At 41.0% G+C, this 23,726-nt stretch overlaps 1 protein-coding gene and 1 long non-coding RNA gene across 5 annotated transcripts in view; one reads left to right on the top strand and one right to left on the bottom strand.

Annotated features, from left to right (window-relative positions):
- Window positions 1-255: 255 nt before the first annotated feature.
- On the bottom strand, window positions 256-13,958 carry LOC117012082 (uncharacterized). 2 transcript variants are annotated; one of them, XR_004421121.1, is made up of 3 exons: window positions 12,906-13,958; window positions 11,081-11,235; window positions 256-2,290 (listed from the first exon to the last, which is right to left on the bottom strand). It is a non-coding gene; the product is annotated as an uncharacterized LOC117012082 (long non-coding RNA). The 2 variants fall into 2 exon arrangements; XR_004421120.1 differs by lacking the exon at window positions 12,906-13,958 and adding an exon at window positions 12,260-12,382.
- ZNRF2 (zinc and ring finger 2) overlaps window positions 12,067-23,726 on the top strand; it is a 76,950-nt gene continuing 65,290 nt past the window's right edge. For 2 of the 3 annotated variants that reach the window (XM_033087985.1, XM_033087988.1), the window contains exon 1: window positions 12,067-12,664. In XM_033087985.1, coding sequence (XP_032943876.1) covers window positions 12,190-12,664 — 475 coding nt within the window. In that variant the 5' untranslated portion in view covers window positions 12,067-12,189. The remainder of the gene's footprint in view (window positions 12,665-23,726) is intronic. The other variant, XM_033087987.1, reaches the window with a different exon arrangement.

The raw sequence follows: 23,726 nt of genomic DNA, 5'->3' as shown, positions 1-23,726 counted from the left end.
ACCTCATGTCTATGAATTTGACGTCTCTGGGTACCTCATATAAGTAGAATCACACAGTATTTGTCTTTTTGTGCCTGGCTTATTTCATTTAGCATAATGTCTTCAAGATTCATCCATGTGTAGCCTGTGTCAGAATTTTCTTCCTTTTAAGTCTGAATAATACTCCATTGTATGTATGTACTCCATTGTGTTTATCCATTCATCTGTTCAGAGACACAGGCTGCTTCCACCTTTTGGCTATTGTGAACAATGCTGCTATGAACACAGGTATACAAATAATTCTTTGAGTCCCTGCTTTCAATTATTTTGGGTACATACCAGAGGTGGGATTGCTGGATCATACGGCAATTGCAGGCTTCATTTTTTGAGGAACCATCATAGTGTTTGAAGACACTTAGCTTTTCATACATAAAAGAGCAACGACTGCATTGCCCCAATTTTTCTTATTTCACTGAGAACACTTCAACACAGACTCGTGTTGGTCTGTAGAATAGTGCCTGGAATTATTGCTCCAACAAACATAAACGTCTTCTTGAGAAGATTCACTCTTCAAATGAAGAAATTTGGAGTCTTTATCTTGCCTGACAGGAAAGATAATTATTTTAAACCACAAAATATCCATTAAGTAGCTTGGAAAATTATACAAAAGCCATTAGGTTGATTGCACTAACTGTGAAAAACAAGACAGTTTCTATTATTCAATGTATGAAGCCACCGCCATTTCAAATTTGGCTGTGGGTCACTGTCACTCCAGTATTGTGAACTTAAGGTAACAGACGCTTGCTTTTCCCCTGTATGATGATTGAGTTTACAGAAATCCTAGAGGAAATGGCCTGGCTTTACAAAAGTCAGGTTTCTCTGAAGTCTGTATGTATCAAGTTAAGTAAATTTTCTGGTTGCCGGGGCTTTAAAAAAATATCTTTTTTATTTAAGTTGTACATTTTAAGTTCTTTGTGAGCTCTAGAAGAAACTCTTTTGTTATTGAAACTCATGAGCTATTATCAAATAACTTTAATTCAGTAGAAAAGAATCATGCTGTATTAAAATGAAATCCTGATTCTAGCTGTCATACTCCTCGTTAATATTGGTCTTGACAGTATTTTTCACTTCTTTACCCAATCATTTGTGGGGATGGAGATGAAGGAACAGTAAAATGTATTATTAGAAAGCCATCTGTTAAAAGACATATTGGAAAAACCAGATAGATATACATCTGAAAGTTTAACGTGAAATGTTATATTTTTCTGAAAATAATTCCAGATCTCTTCTAATTCCTCCATGGAATTTCAATGAATCACATGTCAACAGATTACAAATCCTAAAATGTAAATTGTCATTACCAAAACCGATGAATCTGCTGTTTGCACAAGTCATGTCTGAAGTTCCTTCCTATTTATCTTTTCCTTTTGTGCTCAACTCACAGATGCAACTGAATCCTGGAAATGCTTTTACCTCTCTCGTATTTCTGACAGTCAAAACTGAACCAGAGATGCCTCGAGGAGTGGTTCCCCCCTTTTTTGCCCTTTCTTTGCTAAATCCGGGTGCTTTTAGTGCAGCACATTTCATTTTCCCATCTGTATGATTTGTTTAAAGCTTGATATTTACATGTCATAAAAGAAAATGTTCTAAATGTACGACGAAAAACATTTCGTTGTAAAATCTGATTGAATGACTTCATGATGTGTAGGTCTGTTTGTTTCAATGAGAAGGTTGTAAGAGTGTTTCTGGCATTAGTGTGCTGGAGTTTAATATTTGTTCATCTGCACAATTTGCCCATGAGAATGATATGAAAATGTATCTGCACCCAACCATTTCCTAACACTTGTAGAATCTTCTGCCGTTATCACTATTACTGCTGCAGGTCAGCCTCTTATTTTTTTATTGTGATAAAATACACATAACCTAAAATTAACCATTTTAAGCATTTTTAAGTGTACGACTTTGTGACATTATGTACATCCACGTTGCTGTGCAAGCCCCTCATCCTTTTTCACCTGGGTTACTGCAACCGCTTCAAAATCCAGTCTTGTCTTGCTTCTAATTTTGCCCCCATTAAGGGAAGAAAAATCCCTGTTGACTGATTTTCATCATGTGCACAGGAGAAACAGGGCGAGATGGAAGGGACGTTCTTTGCCGTTTCTTCTATACTTTAGACGTCATGATTGATGAGAGTCAAATGCAGATAAAGTTCTCGGGGCGCAGAAGGGCATGTACCTGCCTCACCGGTTCCATCCCCGAGACAGGTTATTCCTTGCTCAGGACTCACAGCCACAGCAATTGTTCTGTGAACCTAGAAAATATAAATGCTCTTAAACTCATTTGACATTCAAGTAGTCTGGCTGCCAGAAGCACAAACAAGCTTTCAGAAGCACAATCTTTAGCTTTCAAATGTGCAGAAATCATCATTTCAAAAAGTCAAGAGGCAAAAACTCTTAGATGGTTAAACTTTGCACCGTGCACACGAGCATAAAGCCTGACCAGCCTTGGCTGCACCTGGGGCAGCTGAAGTCACCTGGTCTGCACTAAGTCTTGAGCCTCTTGGGGAGTGGGGGGGGGGCAGGGGCATTCAAATGAGGTGCCTATTGATGCAAACTGCTTCGGATTTCGAGTCCTGGGCAGTGCAGTTTTGTATCACCAGATGTCAGTGTGGCGTTTCCCAACTGCCACCTTCCCTCCTGCAGGAGCCGTACCACCGTCACCCAGGATCCTTCCTCAAGGGCTGGCAAAACACAGGGCTATTTTCAGAACCGTAATTTCACCGAATATATTGTCTACTCACATATTTTGACTTGCAGAAACCCTGAACTAAAGGCTGCTCTTTTGAATGCCATGACTTTCTAATCTCAGTGATTGCATTTGGAAGGCAGCCCACAAGGCTGTTTTAAGGCAGATAATGGGAAGTCCCAGCTGGCACGTGGGGTCCTGGAAAAGCAGCACGTTATGTTACCTCAGCTACCTGTAATGCCCATCTTCAGGAAACCATGGCGTCCTGTGCTACCATGGTTCAAGAGTAGGGCAGGAAGCCAAGAAGAAATACGTGTGATTAATCACATGAGGATTTCATAGCACGTTTACTAGACTTTTTTTTTTTGAGGCAGCTTGTAATCAGGGGGTTTCTGAAATCTTAAAGAACAGTCATTATATTAGTTTCCTATTGCTGCTGTAACTAATAACCAACTTAGTTGCATAAAACAACACAAATTCATTATTTTACAGTTCTAGAGGTCAGAGATCCAAATGGGTCTCCCTGGTCTAACATCAAGATGTCGGCAGGGCTGTGTTCCTCTTAGAGGCTCTTGGGGAGGATGCATTTCCTCGCCTTTCTAGCTTCTCAAGGGCACCAGCGTTCCTTGGCTAGTGGGTTCCTTCTGTCTTCAAGGCCAACAATGGCTAGCTGAGTCCTTCTTGCACTTCATCACTCTGCCTCTCCTCCCTTTCACTTATAAGAAAGTTTGTAATGACATTGGGCCCTCTCCTATAATCCAGGACAATCTCATCTCAAGATCCTTAGTTTCTTTATACCTGCAAAGTCCCTCTTGCCGTGTAAGGTAACACATTCACAGGTTCCAGGGATGAGAGCATGGACATCTTTAGGTGGGCATTTCTCTGCCTATCACAGTCATTGTTTTAAAGATAATAGATGATAAGATTTTTGAGGTGATGAACTTAATAGCCTAATTCAGTGTAATAGAAAACTGCCGTCTTGGAAAATAACAAGGCCTAAATTTCCTTTGCTCGTGGAATGTTAACAATGAAGAAAAATAAATTCGCCACACCCAGCATTGAAATGTGGTCGCCTTCCAATGACCGCGCACAGCACTAACTCTGCTGCCCGTCGTGACTCCCCATTTTCAGGATGTCTGTCCTAGGAACAGCACCAAGTTGGCACAGGGAGAACACACACACAGAGCAGGAGGCATGGTTCCAGCTCCGAGAGGCATTGTGCAAAATGAAGTTCAGTGCTCTGAGAAACCTGGGTACGGTAACCTGTTTATACTGCCATGCAAATTCCACATAGGATTGGATGCCTAACGCAGCAGAACTTAACCCCACGCCTCGCCACACCTAAAGGCTGGTTTCGTTCTGCCTTGTAAAGCTGAATTCATCTCCTGACTTCTCAAACTTGATCTTTCCGACCTAGTGCTACCAGGGACCAGAAAACTTACCTGTTACCCTGGAGTGTTCGTTCCTTCTCTGCCAATCACAACATCCAATTGGTCTCCAAGACCTGTGGAGGCTACTCTCTTAATAGCTGCTGAAACTTCCCTACTCTTCCAGTTCACTCTGCTTTCCTCCCTCCTATGAGTAAGTTCTCCAACATACTAGCTGTGATCCTCCTAAACTGTAAATACAATCATGCTACTTCCTGTTTATGAAGGTGGTTCCCTTTTGCCTTCTGGATTGACTCCAACCTCTTGGCCTGGCACACCAAGCCAGTTAGACTCTGCCTCAACCTACTTTTCCAGCCGATCTGCTCACCTCATCACCGCCTCCTCTTCATTCCAGCTATAATGAACTGCTTGCAGTTGTTCAGATGATCAAAGCTCTGCCTTGCTTCACGCTCCCTCAGCCTGGAATGCCTGTGGCTGCTTACGCCAACCCTCTCAAGACTCAGTTCAGTATCACTTCTGGGAATGTGTCTTTGTCCTTCACCCAGCCCCCATCCTTGCACTCAGCTCCAGCATGCATTTACCACATTTCATCTCGTTATCTATAGCTATCTATAGCTAGCTATCTATATAGCTCGTTATCCCCTGACTATAAACTCTTAAGGTTTTTGAAGGCAGGGACACTGTTTGGTTTAATTATGTATCTCCAGAGCTAAACCCAGGACCTGGCGCATTACAAATGCTCAGTCACTTTTTGTTTAATGAATGAAAACATCTCCAGTGTGGGTCCCAAGGTATCCTGATGTTTCCTCCCACTGGGGATGACCCAGGTTAGGGCTATGTTCCAAAACCTGCTGGGATTAGATCTATATCCCTAGAATGTAGCCAGAACCCAGCTAGCTTCTGGGAAAGAGGTGGGCATGTTGAACAGTAACTCTTATGGCTCAATACTGTCTTGTTGCCAGGGTTAGTCCTGCGATTAGGAGTTTACCTGGCCTAACCTGGGGGCGTACATCAATCAGCAGCAACTCAAAGGGAATTGGCCACCTAAGGCATGGACTGTCCGGGCTGAAAAGTGTAGAAGACAGCAAGTTTGAAACACACGGACTTAGTGTAGTAATGACAGCCTGTTAAGTCAGTAGTTATTCAGGACATCTTTGTCACTGCTGCCCCTCGTGACCTAACAGTTACTGAATGCTTCCTGTGTGCAGATCGTCTTACATCTCTAGGCACAGGGTCTGTAGAGAGTTAGAAATAAAACAGAGTTCCTAGACTCTGCAATCTAGGCCTAAAATAAGGGGCTGGCCTGTATAGGGGCTTTTGGGGGAGGAGGTGGTAAGGGAAGAGGTCTTATATTACTTTTTAATCATTCCTGTATAACCACAGTGATTTAAACAAGTGACAGGAAGGAGGGAGGGAAAGTATATGCCCTGGAAGAGGGACCATATGCATTATGCAGCAGAGAGTTATGTTTTCTCCAAGCTTCACTTCTGTAGGCTGGGAAAATCCCCTCAGTAATGACCCCGTGACACACCTTTCCATGAAACTTTGTCTTTTCAACAACATGATCCTAATACTGATCGGGGACTCCTTTATTCTACTCTGTGTGGAATCTGAGAGATTTCTTGATAGTGGAGGAAAAGCATCATGGACTGTGGCTGTTTTGTATTAAGGGTTTTAAAATAAGGTTTTTAAAATATATTGTTTGCAAGCTAAAGTGGATTATTGAGAATGGAGCATAGTATAAATATTTAAGCTCTAATTAACACTCCATACCATTTTTACTAGCAGATGCTAATATTGTGTCTCAAGCTGTTTTTAGAAAGGAAAGTGATTTCAGAATCTATGTTTGACATGGCTGAGGGATCTGCTCACAGACTGATTCATGTGAAATGCTATTAGGACCCCCAAAGACTTCTTAGTGAAAGTGTAATTTAATTTAACTACCCTGTAGAATCAAGAGAATGTAAAAAAAAAAAGCTTTAAATATTAGATATTTCAAATAGCTTCTACTCTTTAAATAGCTTCTGATCTCCTCATGACAATTAAATTTCATAAAGTGTATACATATGACTAGTAGTCATCTTTTGCTATCAGTATATATTATTACAATTTTAATAGTTGTTTTTTTTTAAAGATTTTTACTGGGGAAGGTGAACAGGACTTTATTGGGGAACAGTGTGTACTTCCAGGACTTTTTCCAAGTCAAGTTGTTGTCCTTTCAGTCTAGTTGTGGAGGGCGCAGCTCAGCTCCAGTTGCCGTTGCTAGTTGCAGGGGGTGCAGCCCACCATCCCTTGTGGGAGTCGAGGAGTCGAACCGGCAACCTGTGGTTGAGAGCCCACTGGCCCATGTGGAAATCCAACCCGCAGCCTTCGGCTGGCCCCAATAGTTTTTTCATTTCTTAAAATGTGTATACATTTTTTTGGCACCCTCTGCATATATATACACATACACATCCCATGGTAGAAAGCTGTAGGTTTATCATCATGACATGTCATATTGTCATCAAGATTAGTGATGTACATACTTATTAGCAAATTCCTGCTACACATTATTACCAATAAATCCTTAAGTGTCAAAACACATTAAAATTACACAAAGTGGTAAAATCAACTCCAGAGAGTGCTAGTATAGTATATATTCAACTGCATAATTCACACACACAAAAAAACTGCTAAAGGTAATGTGCAAATTATGAAAACCTGCTAGGGATAATCACATTGAGATTAAAGTTTGTGTATCTATTAACACATTTCAAAGTATTTTCAAACAGCAACTGAGTCTTTTGAGACCCACAACTGCTCTGTGAGACTGGTATTATGCTCATCTGTGTTTTCCAGAGGAAACAGGTCTGGCCAGGTTAAGTGGCTTGCCCTAAATCCTACAGGCAGTTCTAGACAGAGCCGAGCGGGGGCCTACCTGTGACCTGAACTCACCCACTTCATGGTGTGTCCCTATAATCCTGTCAGGATTGGCTCCATCCTTCGGAAGACCAGATGATTGATTTAAAAAATCCATGAAAGTAAAGGGAAGGGAGAATTTGGCTTACTCATGACAGAAAAAGTGAGTTACATACACTATATAAATTATTGATGCTCTCTGAAAAATTACCCAACAATGTGATTCTTAAATATTCCTCTAAACTAACTTTAGTTTTAGAATTTAAAATGTTTCCAATCATCCCTAAAATCCTAAATACTGTTTTCTGTAGGATGTATTAAGATACAGTTTAATGTTTAGATGGTCCATTTCTTTCTTTAAAAAATAAAACATAATAATAGGAAAAAGGTCTATTTAAAGAGGTAATTAGACATATAGTCTTACAGTTTGTAATGGAGACTGCGTAATGTATGACACTGAGTAAAATAATAAAATCAAATAAAAGGCAAAATCATGGCCATATTTTAAATATTATGAAAGGAAAAGTGGGAGGATGGCAGAGACTTTAGTGAAGAGTATAGGACTGGTACTGGCTGCAGGAGAGCCTCGTTGGGAGGCTGAGGGCCTGACGGAAAGGATCAGTGTGACAGGTCTCTGCCCTGTGCAAATCTGTTGTCCCACATGTCCAAGATCTGACCTGCCACAGCTTTAAAAGAGTGGGCAAGAGAGAAAAGACACACACACACACACACACACACACACACACACACACACACAATAAATGCCAAAGGGAAGAGACTCACCCCAACTGAATTTCAAATCAGGTAACAGCAAACCCATCGGTCCAGTATTTTTATTGATAAACTCACAACTAGCTTCTTTGTTCCAGTGTGGGTTTCTGGCCACCAATTTTTGTCAACACCAAGTACTTTAACAAGACAAACTAATTTTGAACCCAAAAGTCATTGGTCAAAATGTCATCATTTAATCATGTAGGAGGAAGAAAAATAGAGCCTATGAAAAAGCTTCAAATATTAGGAATTTCAAAGAGCTGGGGTTCTAGTTTCTTGAAGTAACTGAGACAATGAAACAACAGTTCTGATTTCGTACAGGAATGTGTCATTTAGACCAGTGCATCTCTAAGTGTGGCCTAAGGTCTGGTGGCATAAGCATCACCGTCTGCTTATTAGAATGCAAATTCTCAAGGCCCAACCCTGATCTACAGAATGAGGATCACCGAGGGTGGGGCCCAGCAATCTGTTTTAACAAGGTCTCCAAATAACTCTTCTGCACATTGAAGTTTGCAAAGTACCGATTTAAATCATTGCTTGTTAAACTACAGATTACAATCCATTAGTGGGTTGTAAAATCAATTCAGTGGGCAGTGACCAGCATTTTACGAAAGTGAAATGGAATGAAAGATGGAGCGTATCCCATGAAGCATGGGTATGATCTCATAAGACCTGTTTCTGATCTATCTATGTGCGTACACACCTGTATATACTGATTTGGATGAAGCAGCACTTTCCATTTTTGAAGAACTGGTAGGGTATAATAAAGAAGCTACACATTTTAAATGAAGTCAGAACTGCTTGGTTGACAATAAAACATACTGATAGCTTAATGTGGATTTCTGTTTGGAGAGAGATTGAGGAGAGAGGGAAGAGGGCCAAAAGAGGAACATAGCAGGCTGAAGTTTTATAACTCCAGAATCTTAGTAGGGAAAAAAACAAAATGGCCTACCCAGAGAGGAAATGGGAAGGGGCATCCATCGACCACAGCAGAGATCTCAAGGATAGGGGCAAGAAATATTCATTCACTCATCTAGTCATTAATTCATAAATCATTTCTTTGTGAATATGGTATTTTCTTTTGAAAGCAATCAGTGATTATCTAGATCAGTGGTTCTCAAACATAAGCGTGCATCAGAATCTTTTAGATGGCTTGTTCGGGCACTTTTTGATTCAGCAGGTAAGGCTGGGGTCTGAAAATCTGCCTTTCTGACCAGTTCCTAGGTGATGCAGACGTTGATCATCTGGGGACCACACTTTGAGGATCACTGATCTAAATGGTGGAATGAAGAGTTGTGCAAGATGGTGTTTCTAGAAACACAATTCAAAGCACATAGAATTTAGCTGATACACACAAGTCAGGTGTGGCTTTTTTTTCTGTTTTTTTTTTTTTTACTACATTTTGATGGCTTAGTATTAATAACTCTCACTAAAACTTTTTCATATAACAATTTTTATTGCAAAATGGTTTACGAGATTTAATATTTAGCTTAGGTATTTGTCAGACAATGGTTCTCGTGTGTGGCAAAGACATGTTTGCTATGTGCCTGCCAAAATTACTTCCTTTTCTTCCTGGGCACACATATAAAACTATATTTCCTGATCCCTTTGTACTTAGTTTAGACCATGCGACTGATTTCTGCCAACACGGATAGTAGGCAGGAGAGATGCAAACCCTTCCAGGCTTGGCCAAAACTTCATTCAATCAATACCTGCCCTTTCTCTTTGGCCAGCCAGATGCACAGAGTCCGGTCTAATAACGGACTCTGTGAGGGGTCCAGGGACCTGTTTAGTCAATAGATGAGAGCCTGAGAACCTGAGGTACTACTTGGAGGAGAGACACACAGAATTGCCACTCAAGTGGGGAACTGTTTAGAGAGAGAGAGGGTGTACCAAGGGAACTCGCAATGCGCTTTCACTGCATCAAGGCCCTAAGGTTTGGGGGTTTGTTTCCTCTGTGTAGCTTATCATGTCCCAATATGCTGTGTTTGGCACTGAGTAACACAAAACATATTTATATGCTGAATGAATGATCATTACAATTCCAATGTTTATCCTCTTACGTCCAACATTCACCCTGTGAGTGGCCTTCTCACCATTCATTTATTGAACAAATGTTTACCTATAGGATACTGGTGCCAAGCACTGCAGTGGTCAAAAAACACACGCTTTACATGCCCTCATGAAATTTACAGTCTTGTTAGAAATGGACATAAATCCAATCAATCACTCAAACAAATGTAAAATTCCAACTGCTGTGAGTGGTATGAATGCTGGAAACCTGGCACTTGAAGGGGATTTTTCCTTTGTTAGGAATAAATGTGGAACACTTTTAAGGTGTAATTGCCATTTGGGTAAAAATGACTTAAATATACAACCAAGTTTGGGTGTGATGAAGCACAATATATAAATCTAGACACAACTAAGAGTCATCAGGTTTTATTGTTAAATCTTTCCATTTAATAGTTTTAACTACTGAATAGGATTTGTTCCATATCATAGTTATCTAAACTTTAAAAATGCATGTATAATGAGTGTGAAACTCTTGCACTTACCAATTGTTAGCTCCCAGAGACTTGCAAAAGTCTTTTACTCCTTTTTTAAATCAGTGTAATTTTCTCTATTAATAGTAGGATCTTACAGTATTGGTAACAATTTCCTGCTGAACCACAGTTTTATACCCAAGACCTCAATTAATAATAGGTAAATCAGATCAAATCACTAAATACCTTCTTGAATTGAAACTTGTTATGATAACCACTTTGGCCTTTCAAACTTTTCTCAACTTACCAAGCAAACGTTGGTTTACTTGGAGAAGCGTTGGTTACTGAGAATTTTAATAAATTCCGTTTCAGAGAAATTATTGGATTCAAAAGCTGCAGGTGCCAGAGGGATTTAATACAAACACCCCAGGTAGGGAAACAAACGTCCAAAAAGGTAAAATAATTTGCTCATTACACGTAATTTAGTTTTGGTCCCAGACCTAGACCCCAGGTCTCCTAAATATGGCGCAGCTTTCTCTGCACCAGTGTTTGCCCTGCCCGTGAAGGTCAGGCTGGATTATCCTTAGTTCTTCCAACTCTGCTCTTCCTCCAGGATTGGGGTTTTTGATTGGATAGAGCTAATTCAAATTAAGTTGGCTTCTGCTACCTTGGTTCTTTTGTTCTCACTGTTCTCAGTCTTTTATTATTAGCATTGCTGAGCATCTGTTTCATGTAAGACCCACTTATTTAATAACACCACGAGGAAGTTAACACCCACCCAAACTGAATGCCTCGGGACAAAGAACACAGCCATACCTGGCACCAGCTAGGAAAAGGTGAAGGGGACTCACTGACTTCTCCTGCTTCGGATGGCAACAGGCGGGAGGAGGGGCCGCCTTCTGGTTGTCGCCCGGAGGGGCTCAGTCCTTCCAATTGGCTTAGGCCCCGCAGTGGAGGAGGAGGGGAGCGACCTGGAGGGCAGGGCGGGACCAGAAACCTGTCCATCACCGAGTCCGCGGGTGGCAGCACCTACCATACTACAGTACCTTGGAAAGGCGGTACCCGGCCTGGAAGGCCGCGGCAAGGGGAGGCGGGGCCAAGCTGGCGGGAGCCAATCCGTCGGGCGGCGCGAGGGGGCGGGGGCGGGGTCACCGAGCGCGACCCAAACACACAGGCCCGGGCGCAGCCTGGGGACTCAATGCTCCTCGGCCTTCCGGTGCGAGGGCCAGGCAACCTCCTGCCCTCCTGGGCACCCCTACCGTTGTGGCCCAGACCGCTCCCCGCCCCTCCTTCGCGGGGGCAGCGCGGCGACGGTTGCCGGGAAGCACGCGTCCCTCTTCCCTTCCCTCTCTCGTCCTCCCCTCACGCGCCACCCATTTTTCCTTTTTCCGTTAACAGCTGGGTGGCTGGGGAAAGAGGGAAGGTGGCCCGGGCGAAGTCTGGGCGGGCGCCTCCCACTTACCCGCGAGCCGCAGTGGGAGCAGGAGGATGGCGGCGGTAGCAGCGGCCGCCCGGGAGGAGGCAGTGCCGAGGCCCGGGGCGCAGAGCGCGGCGGTGGCGGCAGAGAGCGGCAGCGGCCCGACGCGGTGCAGCAGAACCGAAAGCAGCGGTAGCCGCACAACCACCTGAGTCTCCCTTCCCTCCCGAGCCAGCGAGCGGCGCCCGCCGGAGCGGGGACCTCCTTTCTTTCCGCCTTTCCTTGTCTCCCGCGCTCCCCGGAAGGTCGCCGGTCTCGTCCAACGCCCCCAAGAAGAGCGCGCCGGGCGCTGACTGCCCCTCGGGGCGCCGGGCGGCGGCCCTGGACGTGCGGGCTTCGCTCTGGGCCGGCCGCGGCGCCGCGGCCCTGCCCTCTAGCTCCCGCGCTCGCTCCCGCCCTCCCGGAGCTCCGGGCGCTGCGCGCGAGCCCGGCCCGGGGCAGGGCGGACATGGGCGCCAAGCAGAGCGGCCCGGCCGCTGCTAACGGCCGCACCCGCGCGTACTCTGGCTCGGATTTACCTTCCAGTAGCAGCGGAGGAGCCAATGGAACCGCGGGCGGCGGCGGCGGGGCGCGGGCCGCGGCCGCTGGGAGGTTTCCGGCTCAGGTGCCCGGCGCGCACCAGCCCAGCGCCTCCGGCGGCGCCGCGGCGGCCTCAGCGGCCCCGCGCAGCCGCTCCGTCGGCGGGGCCGTGGGGACCGTGGCATCCGGGGCTCGCGCCGCGCAGTCCTCCTTCAGCATCCCCAACAGCAGCAGTGGCCAGTACGGCTCGCAGGACTCGGTGCACAGCAGCCCGGAGGACGGCGGCGGAGGCGGCGGCGGTGGCGGCGGCGGCGGCCGGGACCGGCCGGCGGGCGGGGGCCCAGGCGGGCCGCGCCTGGTGATCGGCTCTTTACCAGCTCACCTCTCGCCGCACATGTTTGGAGGTACGGCCCCCTCCCTCCCTAGCTCCCAAGGGCTGCACGTGGCCCGCGACTGCGCTTATTTTTACCCTTCTCCTTTTCTCCTTCAGCCTGAACGCCGGGGGTTAGCCGTGGGCCCAGCCCGGTCACCCCTCCCGGGAGGAAAATTGCCACTTAACCACTGCGGCGCCGCTACCGCCTGACCCTAGTGTTTGTTTTTTAAACATCGTGTAAACCCTCACCTCCTAGCGGCTCCCATACACACCTTGTTTTCCCCGTGACGTGAAAGCAAATGGTTTAAAACAAACCGATGCAGCAGTTCTGGTGCTTGTGGTTTTCAGTATCAGGAAGTCAGAAGACCAGTTGCTAAATGTCGTTCTATGTTGGGACTGGAGGGGTGAGCAGTTTTTAAAATCCAAAAGTCAGAGGGTTCAAAACATGAGTATTTGAAAAAGGCGGGAGTTACCGCGTTTAGACTGATTGTTAATATAAAATTGTAACTCTTAAGTCGGTGCGAATAGTCCAACGTACTATGTACACTTTAATTGGATAGACGCGCTTGTGAAAAGTGTATTAACCTCAGTAAACTGCTACTTTAGGGAATGGTTAATGTGAGTCCTGCTCAGTTTGGACGGCGTTTAAAAAATTGAAAAATTTCTTAAGGACAGAAACTAGTAATTACCGCAACTCTGCCTACAAGATGTGGTAAAAGCCTAGGTGCTTTTGACTTGAGTTTGGGAAAAGTCACTTGTGAGAAATGGAAAGTTTTAATAGCAAAATGATGTGTTTTTGTGTAGAAACAGGAGGGAGGGTGCATTTGAACTGAAGGAAATGAGTCCGACCTCTTCAATTATATTTTAAGGTGATCTCCTCTACCGCAGAACAGCTAGTAATAAATGAATCGAGACACCCTGCCTCCCTTCCCAGTTCATGAAAAGAAATAGGAGTTAAATCTGGTTAGAGATACTGTGGCATGTACACATTCCCATATCATTGTATTCTGTGTTGTGATATTATATTTCACAATTGAACACAGATGAACAGTGCACACACCATCCCCTCCATTTTTGTGCCCCCTTTACTCATGTTTATAAATGTGAGAAATTTGAGTAGGGAGTTGGTAAAGTGCAATGTTCAATAATGTAATTTATCTGTTCTGATGTTCTGTGCTATCAGCCTTCACGTTAGCATAAATTAAAAATGGGAATGTCACGTTTAGTTTTTTTCATCTTTTTAATACTGCTTTGCACATTCAATATAGAACAACTCTATAATTCTTGTTATAAAGTCATTTTTGCTACATACATATATTGTTTCCTAAAATTGGGCCATTTAAAAACCTTTTTGTTTTTGAGAAGAACTAGTGTTGTCCTTACTGTGATTTGATCGTAATGAGTATAGTTGAGGGTACTGTAGGCACCCCATTGAGCAGTAATAACCAAGGACATTTTCTTGACAATGGGGGATTGGTGCATAAATAAAAGATAAGCTGGTTTTAAAAAATGTTTGTCTTTTTAAAGTGAATTTGCATTTAGCAGTTATGATCATCAAAAGATGTGTATTTAACAGCTTGCTAAAGAGGAAATAGGAAAAGGCTTGCCAAATTAATAGTTCTTATTTCTTTAGCAACTCATTATTGTCTTTAGTCATTTTTTTTAAGGGCCGATATCCTTTAACAAAGAGTCAGCATATCTATATGGGTTTATTTTCTTACATTCTATTCAGAGCAGGGGGCAAATAGCTGACACCCATGCTATTAATTCATAGTAAATTAGCAAATAAAAAGACGTAGTTGCTGAAAGTGAGAGACCTAAAGCATTTATGTCTTATCTAAGTTTTCTAGGTTTGTGCACTTAGTTCTTTTAGTACTTTTGGGGTGAGGATGATTGGGGCCTAGTAGCAGCACAGTGACACTGAGGAACTTGGGGCAGCCTTTCTTAAGCCCCATCTCTAGAGAAGGAGCCCTAATGTCCTAAGACATCTGTTGTATGCAATTAATGTTTTCCGCCTGTGCATTTAAAATGATTCTAGTTAGGGATCATTCTTGGAAAGTTTGAGAAACAGTTATTCAAATAAGGTGCGTTCAGTGGGTCAGATGAGGAACCCCAGGAGAAAAAGGCTGGAAGGGGATCAGAGAAATTACCTGTTCCTGTTATATGATGATAACAGATCATGGTGATCATACCTTAAGTCCTAGTTGAGACAGGAGGATGAAATACACATGTAAAAACACAACTTTCTAGTGGCATTTGCTTTTATGAGATTTTTACCAATTTCAGTGGATGGGTTTATCAGGGAAACTTAATAGAAGCATGTTTCTTATCCTGTGATTTAGGGAGACTGATGATGAATCTTATTTTAAAAATTAGACTTGATTATACTTCACATTGATTTAATTTTTAGTATGTATTATAGTATTACTGTTTATTCAGTTACAAATTGTACAAATGTTTGGGCACATATTAAGTAACTATCTGAATAATGAGAAAAGGAATATTTCTGAATTAGTGGAAAGTTCTTGACTGTAATTTTGTAATACTGTTATTTTAATTGACATTTCTATAATATTAATCATATGTCCTAATAAGAAAGTATGGTTCTAATAAGATTCAAAATTACCATTTTTCTCGTGGGCTGTCATGTAATTTATAGAAAAGGAAAACCTAAAGCAGTACCACTTTTTTTTTTTTATTTAGTTTAGGAGTCTAGCAAGTTGAACTGTTTGTTACTAGTTCCATCATAATAAATTACCAAATTGAATGAGGTTTTCTGTGTTAATTTGTTTTGTTCTCTTTTAGACATATATTTTGGCTGTATACACACTTATTTAATTCTCTCTAGAGAGAACCAGTATGAGAAGTGCTTAAATTCAGATAGTTTACAGGAATTTCCTAGAATTTCCTAGGACTGAGTTGGTAGATATCAGAATATGATTATAACGCATACAGGAGTTTTTAGATGAAGTAGGTTTTTCATGTTTTTGTTATTCTTTTCAGACTGCTGAGTATAATACTATTAAACTGAACAAAAAGCCTTTTCTTGTCTATCATCTTTGTTTTAAAAGTGGTCTTTAGGGTATAGTCTAATAATTGAGAGCCTTGGTAGTATCTTAGGATTTTTGGGCTTTATTTTATGTCTACATTTTTTCCACTGTCAAGTTGCTAATGTTCATAAAAGCAATTATTATCTGTGGTAGTGATCCAGTCTTTAATGATCCAGCAAGAATGGGGGAGGTAAATTGGACTATAAAAATATACTAGCGAATGGAGATGATTTCTAGAGAAATTATGTGGACATCTCTTACAAAATATCCATGAGTCTGAAAGTGAAATGAATTAACCTAGACCATTAACTGGTTGGGTTGCTTTTGGCTTGAGTTTGTTTGGGTGTGGTGTGCCCATGAGTATTTCAGTAGGCTGGTTGTTATTCAGGTGCCTCCTATTACTTAAGACATGTGCTTCCTTGTGTTGAAGGAGTGTGGATTATCTTTTAAAACTGAGTATGTTAAATCTATTTCTAGACAGATTTATTTCTCTTAATCTTCGAAACAGATATGGGGTTTTAAGATGACAGATTATCTCCATTATCGAACTGTTATTGTTCTGTTAATACCTCTTAACCAGTATTTAGCGCCAAAATGTTTGAATTTGGGATATTGTGATTCATCTACTTCCTATTCCTGAATGTTCTTTTATTCAATTGAAGACTTGTGGGGTGAGACAGAAGAAAATGACACTTCTAACCACCACCTCTGCCACTCACCAAAACAAGGAGTCTGGTGGTTAATGTTTTTCACTTGCAGCCCTCGTCCTTTAAACACTAGAGGAGATGCCTTGTATTGTACTCTTTGTTATGCTCAAGTGTGGACTCTCACGGAAGTTTCTGCTTTGGGAATATTTTGAAAGTTCTCTTGACTGCGAGGTGGATGGAGAGCTGGAGGGCGGGGTGGTTTGTGTTGCGCTGAGGATCAGCAGGGAGGAGAGCTGCCTGAGCGAAGCACTTCTGATGCTTTGTGGTAAGAGCTGTTGGACTGATGGTGTCTCCAGCAACTCCTCCAGCCTCCTCCAATTTGATGGTTTCGCCTGCTGACCAGTCAGTAGGTTCTTATTTATTTCTGGTTACCGATACCATTAATTAGATACCAGCTTTTTTCATATTTATTCATCTTGTGTTTGTAGGAGAATTGCCTTAATGTTAGACTTATTTCATATGCTGGATATATGTACAATTAGGTATATTAGCTGGTGGGTTAAAAGATGTATAGGAACTGTTTTATGTAGCAAAGTACTTTATAATGTTTTGATTTTGCATGTACTTGACTGGTATTAACTAATGAAGTAAGTTTGTTCAATACTTAAAGTCTTTAGAAATTGGGGAAAACATGCCCTTTGTGTGATCAGAGGGTTCAGAAATACCTTAGAATCTGATTGTATTAATTTTTTATGCTGTCTATTAACAAATTACTACAAACTAAGCTGCCTAAATTTATTTATTATAAATAAATCACATATTTATTATCCCACAGTTTCCATTAGTCAGGAGTCTGAGCGCAGCTTTCCTTGGGTTCTCTGCAAGGCTATAGCAAGGTGTTGGCCAGAACTGGGTTGTTATGTAGAGACTTAACTGGGATAGGGTCTGCTCCCAAGCTCGCTCCCTCCCTCCCTCAGGTTGTTGGTAGAATTCATTTCCTCGTGGTTGTTAAGCTCATGGCACTTGTGTCTTCACAGCCAGCAAAGGAGAGCCAGGCAGGATGGGCTGGTGCTGTGCTCTTAGGTAAATATGTGCAGGTGATCACATGCTCGGATAGCCGGTCACCTTTGCTGCATCCCATTGGTGATAAGCAAGTCACGTGTCTGCTCACACTCAAGACAGTGTAAATATATCAGGAGGCAGAGATCCCGTGGCCAATCTAAAGTCTGTCGACCATATTGATTATTGACTTAGGTTGTCAGCTAAACATGCAACTGTTCTAACTTTAAACTCATTTCTCATTTACTTTGAAAAAGTCATATGTGGTAAGTGTTGCTTTAGTAAAATGAATTGAGCCCCTTCTGGGGCTGGGCTTTGTGTCGTTCGGGGTACAAACGTGGGGCTGCTTTCTGCTCTTGCTCAGCACTCAGTTGGATTTGGGATTGTTATACCTTGTAACAAGTGCTGTAATAGGACTGTTAACACTACTTTGTAAGGTACCACTGTCTAGGGCAGTCAAAGAATACTTCACAGAGGAAAGTAACATTTGAACTGTGTTTTGAAGGATTTAGGAGTTTCATGTAAGGACACTACAGACTAAAAGAAGCGCCCACAAAAGCCTTGGATTTTGATAGAGTATACTTAAAAAGTTAAATGTGACTGGATTGTAGGGGTGCGAGGAGGAATGAAGGGACGTGAAGCCAGACCTGTAGTGGAAGGATTTTATGATGCTGTGAGTTTGTTTCACCTGACCAAGTTTTAAAGCAGGATAAGCATCCTGATCAGGCCAGAGGGCACCGTTGCGATCATAGTTTGTGTGGATGACACCCGTCCTGAGTAGTGCAGTGCTCAGCCTTCAAAGCCCTGTACAGTAGCCCTAATCACGACTAAATTGCTTCTTAGGGGTGGAGAGTGGTAGCAGGAAGATAAGCTAGGACTCTGAGAATATAGTTGGTAGATGCCTAAATTGAAATCATGACATTGATGAAAGAGAGGAAAAGTAGAGTTTGATTGAGATTTCTAAGGTAGAATTGATAAGATTGCGAACCTGTAGTGATGACATTAGCCAGTATTAAAAATAAAGAAGGAAAGAACAAGTTCATGACTTCTTGTAGGGCTGTTAGACTTTGAGTGGCTATAGGATTTCCATCTAGAAGCATCCTTCAAGCAGTTGGAAATAATGAAGCTCTAAGTTAGGACATTACTCAAAATTGAGAAATCATCAATTTGCAGATTATAAATGAAGCCAAAAAGTGGATAAGATTACGGAGGGAGGGATATAAATAGAGGAGCAACCATGTGAAATGTTGGGGAACAAGAACTTCAAGAGACAGCCAGAATGAGAGGCCGGTAATTAGAATTGAACCACAAGGAAAAGAAGTTGTTTAAAATGTTTTTTATTATAAAAATAATACATGTTTATTAGTGAAAACTAAAATACAAAACAGCACTTTAAAAAATAGAAAATTACTTGTAATCTTACCACCAGAAATAACGAGAATAAAATGTTGATGCTCATTTATATATATATATATATATATATATATATATATATATATACATATATATTTGTGTTAGATTTGAGACATTCATTCAATATATTCTTTTGATTTTAAATCTTTGATTCTCTAATGTAAGATTTTAAAGCTACAAATTTCCTTCTGAGAATTGCTTTAGCTGAATTTCTACGAATTTTGAACTATTTTTGTTAACATTCTGTTAAAAATATCTCCTGATTTCCCTTGTGATTTCTTCCCACTTAATCATTTTCTTCCATCACATTAAATTTTTTTATAACGTGATTTTTTAAATGACTGCCCAGTATTCCAAAATTCACTCAGTAAATATTTAATGAGGACCTACTTTGCCAGGCACTGTCCAAAGGGTAGAGAGTAGAGAAATAAGACATGTCTCTGCTTTCATGTCTGGCAGAATCATTATTCTAATCAGTGCTCCTTTTTTTTTTTTTACAATCAAGAAATTTAGTATGTCAAAGAATAAGTACATTCCATCATTTGAATTTAATAAATTCTGACCATCTTGTATATCCTAATTCTTGTTTGAATTGTGACTAGTCTGTGATAGTTGTTTATTTTATCTTATTTGTATACGTGTGAGCTGAGAAATAAAAGAACAAAGAAACCATGAGCTGAGAAATAAAAGAACAAAGAAACCATATATACACAATGGGTTATTACATGTAATTTGTTTCAAGGAGCCAACTCTTGTGTTTTTTTTTAAGATTTTTTTATTGGGGAAGGGGAACAGGACTTTATTGGGGAACAGTGTATTTTTCCCCAGGACCCATCTGCTCCAAGTCAAGTCGTTGTCCTTCAATCTTAGTTGTGGAGGGCGCAGCTCAGCTCCAGGTCCAGTTGCCGTTGCTAGTTGCAGGGGGCGCAGCCCACCATCCCTTGCAGGAATCAAACCGGCAACCTTGTGGTTGAGAGCACGAGCTCTAACCAACTGAGCCATCCTGCCACCCCCAGCTCTTGTTTTAAACAATAAATTTTACTTTTTTTATTATTGATTTTTATTTCACTAGCTCTGCTTTCATCTCTTAGTTTCCTTCTCATTTGTAAAGTTAATTTTGTTCTTTCTCCTAGCTTCTTGGTTCATTTATTTTTCACTTGTAAGTGTGGCTTTAACATTTTTAGGTGGTAAAATTATGGTTGTTCTTGCTATCCTTTTTGTTATTTCCAGTGTTAACTAAAAGTGTTGCATTGTGGTCAGAGAATCTTAAGACTTTCAGTTGCAAATGATAGGACCACAGCTTAAAATAGCATAAAGGGGACAAACAATATACAGAGGACACATACACATTTTAAGATAACATCTCTTAAAATGTGTATAGTTTTTTTGGCACCTCAAATTATTCGAAGGGATCCTAGGGTAGCTCACAGAATTGAAGGAACAAGTGGAGGAACCGGGGTCCCCAGAGCTGAAATGTAGCGACTGTGTGTGTGCACACCCCCACCCCCACCCCCGGTCCTCCTTTCGCTTTTCTAGTTTTCTGTTGAGTATAGGCCTTCTTTCAGCTGAAGGCTTGTTTCAGCTGACTGTTGCTTCCATCCACCTGTGGTCTGAGAGGCTTGAAGGAAGTACGGTGCTCCACCTCCTTAACCCAATTTAAGTTGTGTGCCTCTCCACACACCAGTCGCTGACATGGAGGATGTGGCGTGCCTGCCATGTGCAGGCGGCTTTGTCCATGTGGGGGAAGAGCTTGGGTCTTCAGCCAGGCATTCATGGATGCTGTGCGACCTGAAGCAAGTTCCTGAAGGTCTTTGTCCCTTAGCTTTCTCACCTCTAAGATCAGGATACTTGCTTTCTGGTATTGTGACATAAGGTACATTATGTCTTTCTAGTTTTCATTTGAACCTGTCTGTCAAAAATGAAGCCATTCAAGACTCACATTCCCCATTCTCACCCACTTCAGGAAGACCAAGTACTTTACACTTCTCAACTTCACAGATTTTGCAAAAGTAATCCAAAATTTTAGTTTTAGTTTTTATTACTGTTTTTATAATACATCTTTTATTTCCAAGAGTCTGCCTTGAATATTTGAATTAAGCTTTATAGTATGTTTACTGTGCTAGTCACATGACAAAAACTGTAAATATTCAGTGTTCTTCAAAATGTATTTGGTAACAAGGTTATTGAGCACCAAATTATTGTTTATTTAAATCATATATAAAAACTTACTGCACCAGGATGAAATATATGTCATGTTTCATTAGCATAAAGTAAATATCTATAAACTGAATTTTGAACCAAAGAAAATAACGTGAACTGTACAAATGGGGACAATTATAAAATTGGTTAGAAACAAAATTATGCTGTACTTAATAGCTCTTCTTTTAGAACCATTTGAATGTGCTACAAAATGTTTTTAATCTGAATATGTTTTGGGCAGTTGCAGATATTTGGGGAGATGGTTGTTGAGAAGTTAAGGCAGGTCAGTCTTCGTTAAGTGTGTGCTGATTCTTCAGGGCAGAAGTTTTTCAGAATCAGGAAAACTCAGCATTTTTATAGTTATTATGACTATGGCAATTTGATAACGCAATTCACTACTTTGTCGGTGCTTTGGCGTCCTCTCGTCTGAGAGCTCTAAGGTCTTGATTTGGAATTCTCCAGATTTCTGTCATAGCACTTCTTCAAAAACAGCACATCAAGTCACCTCGAAATGTCAATTCCTTAATAACTCCAGCATTGTCCACGCCTTCCACCATCTTGCCATATGCAGAGTTCGTCAGAGGAATGTCATTAGTTTCTTTAAAAAAGGGAGAAAAAGCAAATGAAGACTATTTAATATTATAGAACACTTTTAGTATCCATAAATGTTGAACTAATACCATTACTGTTATATAGTAATTTATGGATTAGGAAAGTGATTTCACAAGCATTAACTCATTTGAGCCTCATAAAGAAGTCTGGAGGGTAATTGGCTGTTTGGAGAGGAGAATCAGAAGTTACATGAACTATGTGCAGTTGTAGTTTAAATGGTATTTATTCTGTATCTTAGTTGTAAAATGTATGGAACCTAATTAGCTTTATTTTACTACTTTAGTATCCTCTACACATTTGGTGTTTTTCTTTTCTTGCACAATTTTGTGAGTTTTAAAAAGTTTGTTTAATTTTGTGTGTAGTCCCTAAACTCTCCTACAGATGTATAAATCTCCTTCCAGTTCATAAACTACATATTCTGTGAATTTCCTCCTGTGACCACCTCCATTCTGAGTTAGCTGTTTGGTGAGGTGTCTGTTCATTGTCATCCTGGGATCCCATTTGCCTCTAGTTTCTTAAGTGTGTCTTTTCTTTCTTGATATATTTCATTGTGTTTAGTGGAACACAGTCTCCTATGTTTTACTGAGAAAGAATATGTGTGAAGTAAAAGACATTGAGATTTCAACGTCTGAAAGAAAATATTTTATTTCTGCCCTCACTCTGGATAGTTTGGCTTGCTAGAGAATTCTAGGTTGGAACTTATTTTCCCTCAGGATTTTAAATGTGTTACTCTGGTTGCTTTCTGGATTCTAGTGTTGCTGTGTAACACACTGATTTCATTCTGGTTTTTGATGCTTTCTATGAAATGTCTCTTCCACCCCCACCCCAAGTTTTTAGGACCTTCTTTTATCCTAGTGTTATAAAATTTCATTGTTATATGATCTGTGTCCATCCATTGCACTACATGTTTGGGTGGCTTTTGAATTATTTTCTCATTATTTCAGCATTGGACACCTGTGGCAATCCTTTGCTTTATCTTTCTTCCTCCTCTTCCTCCTCCTCCTCTTCTTTTTAAAATCTCTTTGCTTTTTCTTTTTGGGGGGATTTCCCCCGACTTTATCTTCTAACTCTTTAATTGATTTTTATTTCTCTAATCTTTTTTAATCTTCAAGAGATTAATATTTTTTACTTTGGATTTTTTTCATAAACTCTGTTCTCTTTTTGTGAGCATAATATTTTTTTCTAAGAATATTAATGATAAGTGCTTAGGAGTGCCTTTGTGTGTATAAATATGCTTCACTCCTCCCCCTTATTACTCAATTTCTTCCCAGTTGCTTTTTCTCTTTGTTTGGTTTCAGTCTTTTGTTAGGTTCTTTCTTCAAATATTTGGTGATCTTTGACTAGTTACTCATACTTCAAATAAGTAAAACACAAAAAAAGCTGATTGGAAGCTCTCTGTGCATGTAGGGTCATCTCTGTAGGCCCTTTTCTTAGGAATATTAAATTATTGTCTTTTCTCTGGGGCTAGTCATATTTTCCTGAATGGGTTTTCTCTTTTCTTGCCTGGAGGATATACTTTTTTTATACCAGTGTTCTTGGAGCAGATTGAGAAGTTGGCAGTCTTAACACTCAATATGGTACTTTCATTTAATCTTCATATTCGATATCAATAAGTACCTCTGCCCTTGGCTATTTCTGTTGTTCCCAAGTGCAGGAACGGCCCTCTCCAAATAACAAACCTCCAGTGCCGGGGTTGGGCAGGAACAGTGGCTGGTTGCTCCGAAGTCAGGGAAGACAGCTGGGGAGCTCTGCCTGTTCTTACGCAGACTTTCAGTGAGAAGTTCTCTTTTTAGGCCTCTTTTGTGAGCCTGGTATATATCAGGTTGTAGTTCTTTTCTGCTTTCTTTCCTAGTTCTGCAGTTAAAGTTCCAATCATTTGTTTTCTTTGAATAGTCTAATGGTAGTGCTTCCCACCCCCCATTTTCTCTCTCCTTTTATAGGCTCATTCCCTTTAAAAATACATTTTTAATGATTTTAGTACCATGTTTCCCCGAAAATAAGATCTAGCCGGACCATCAGCTCTAATGCGTTTTTTGGAGCAAAAATTAATATAAGACCCGGTCTTATTTTAATATATTATTATCTATTATATATATATATTTTGTATTATATA

The sequence above is a fragment of the Rhinolophus ferrumequinum genome, chromosome 20, assembly GCF_004115265.2.
Source record: "Rhinolophus ferrumequinum isolate MPI-CBG mRhiFer1 chromosome 20, mRhiFer1_v1.p, whole genome shotgun sequence".
Lineage (NCBI taxonomy): Eukaryota > Metazoa > Chordata > Mammalia > Chiroptera > Rhinolophidae > Rhinolophus > Rhinolophus ferrumequinum.
The sequence above is the reverse complement of the archived record's forward strand: the minus strand, read 5'-3'. Positions and strand labels throughout refer to the sequence as shown.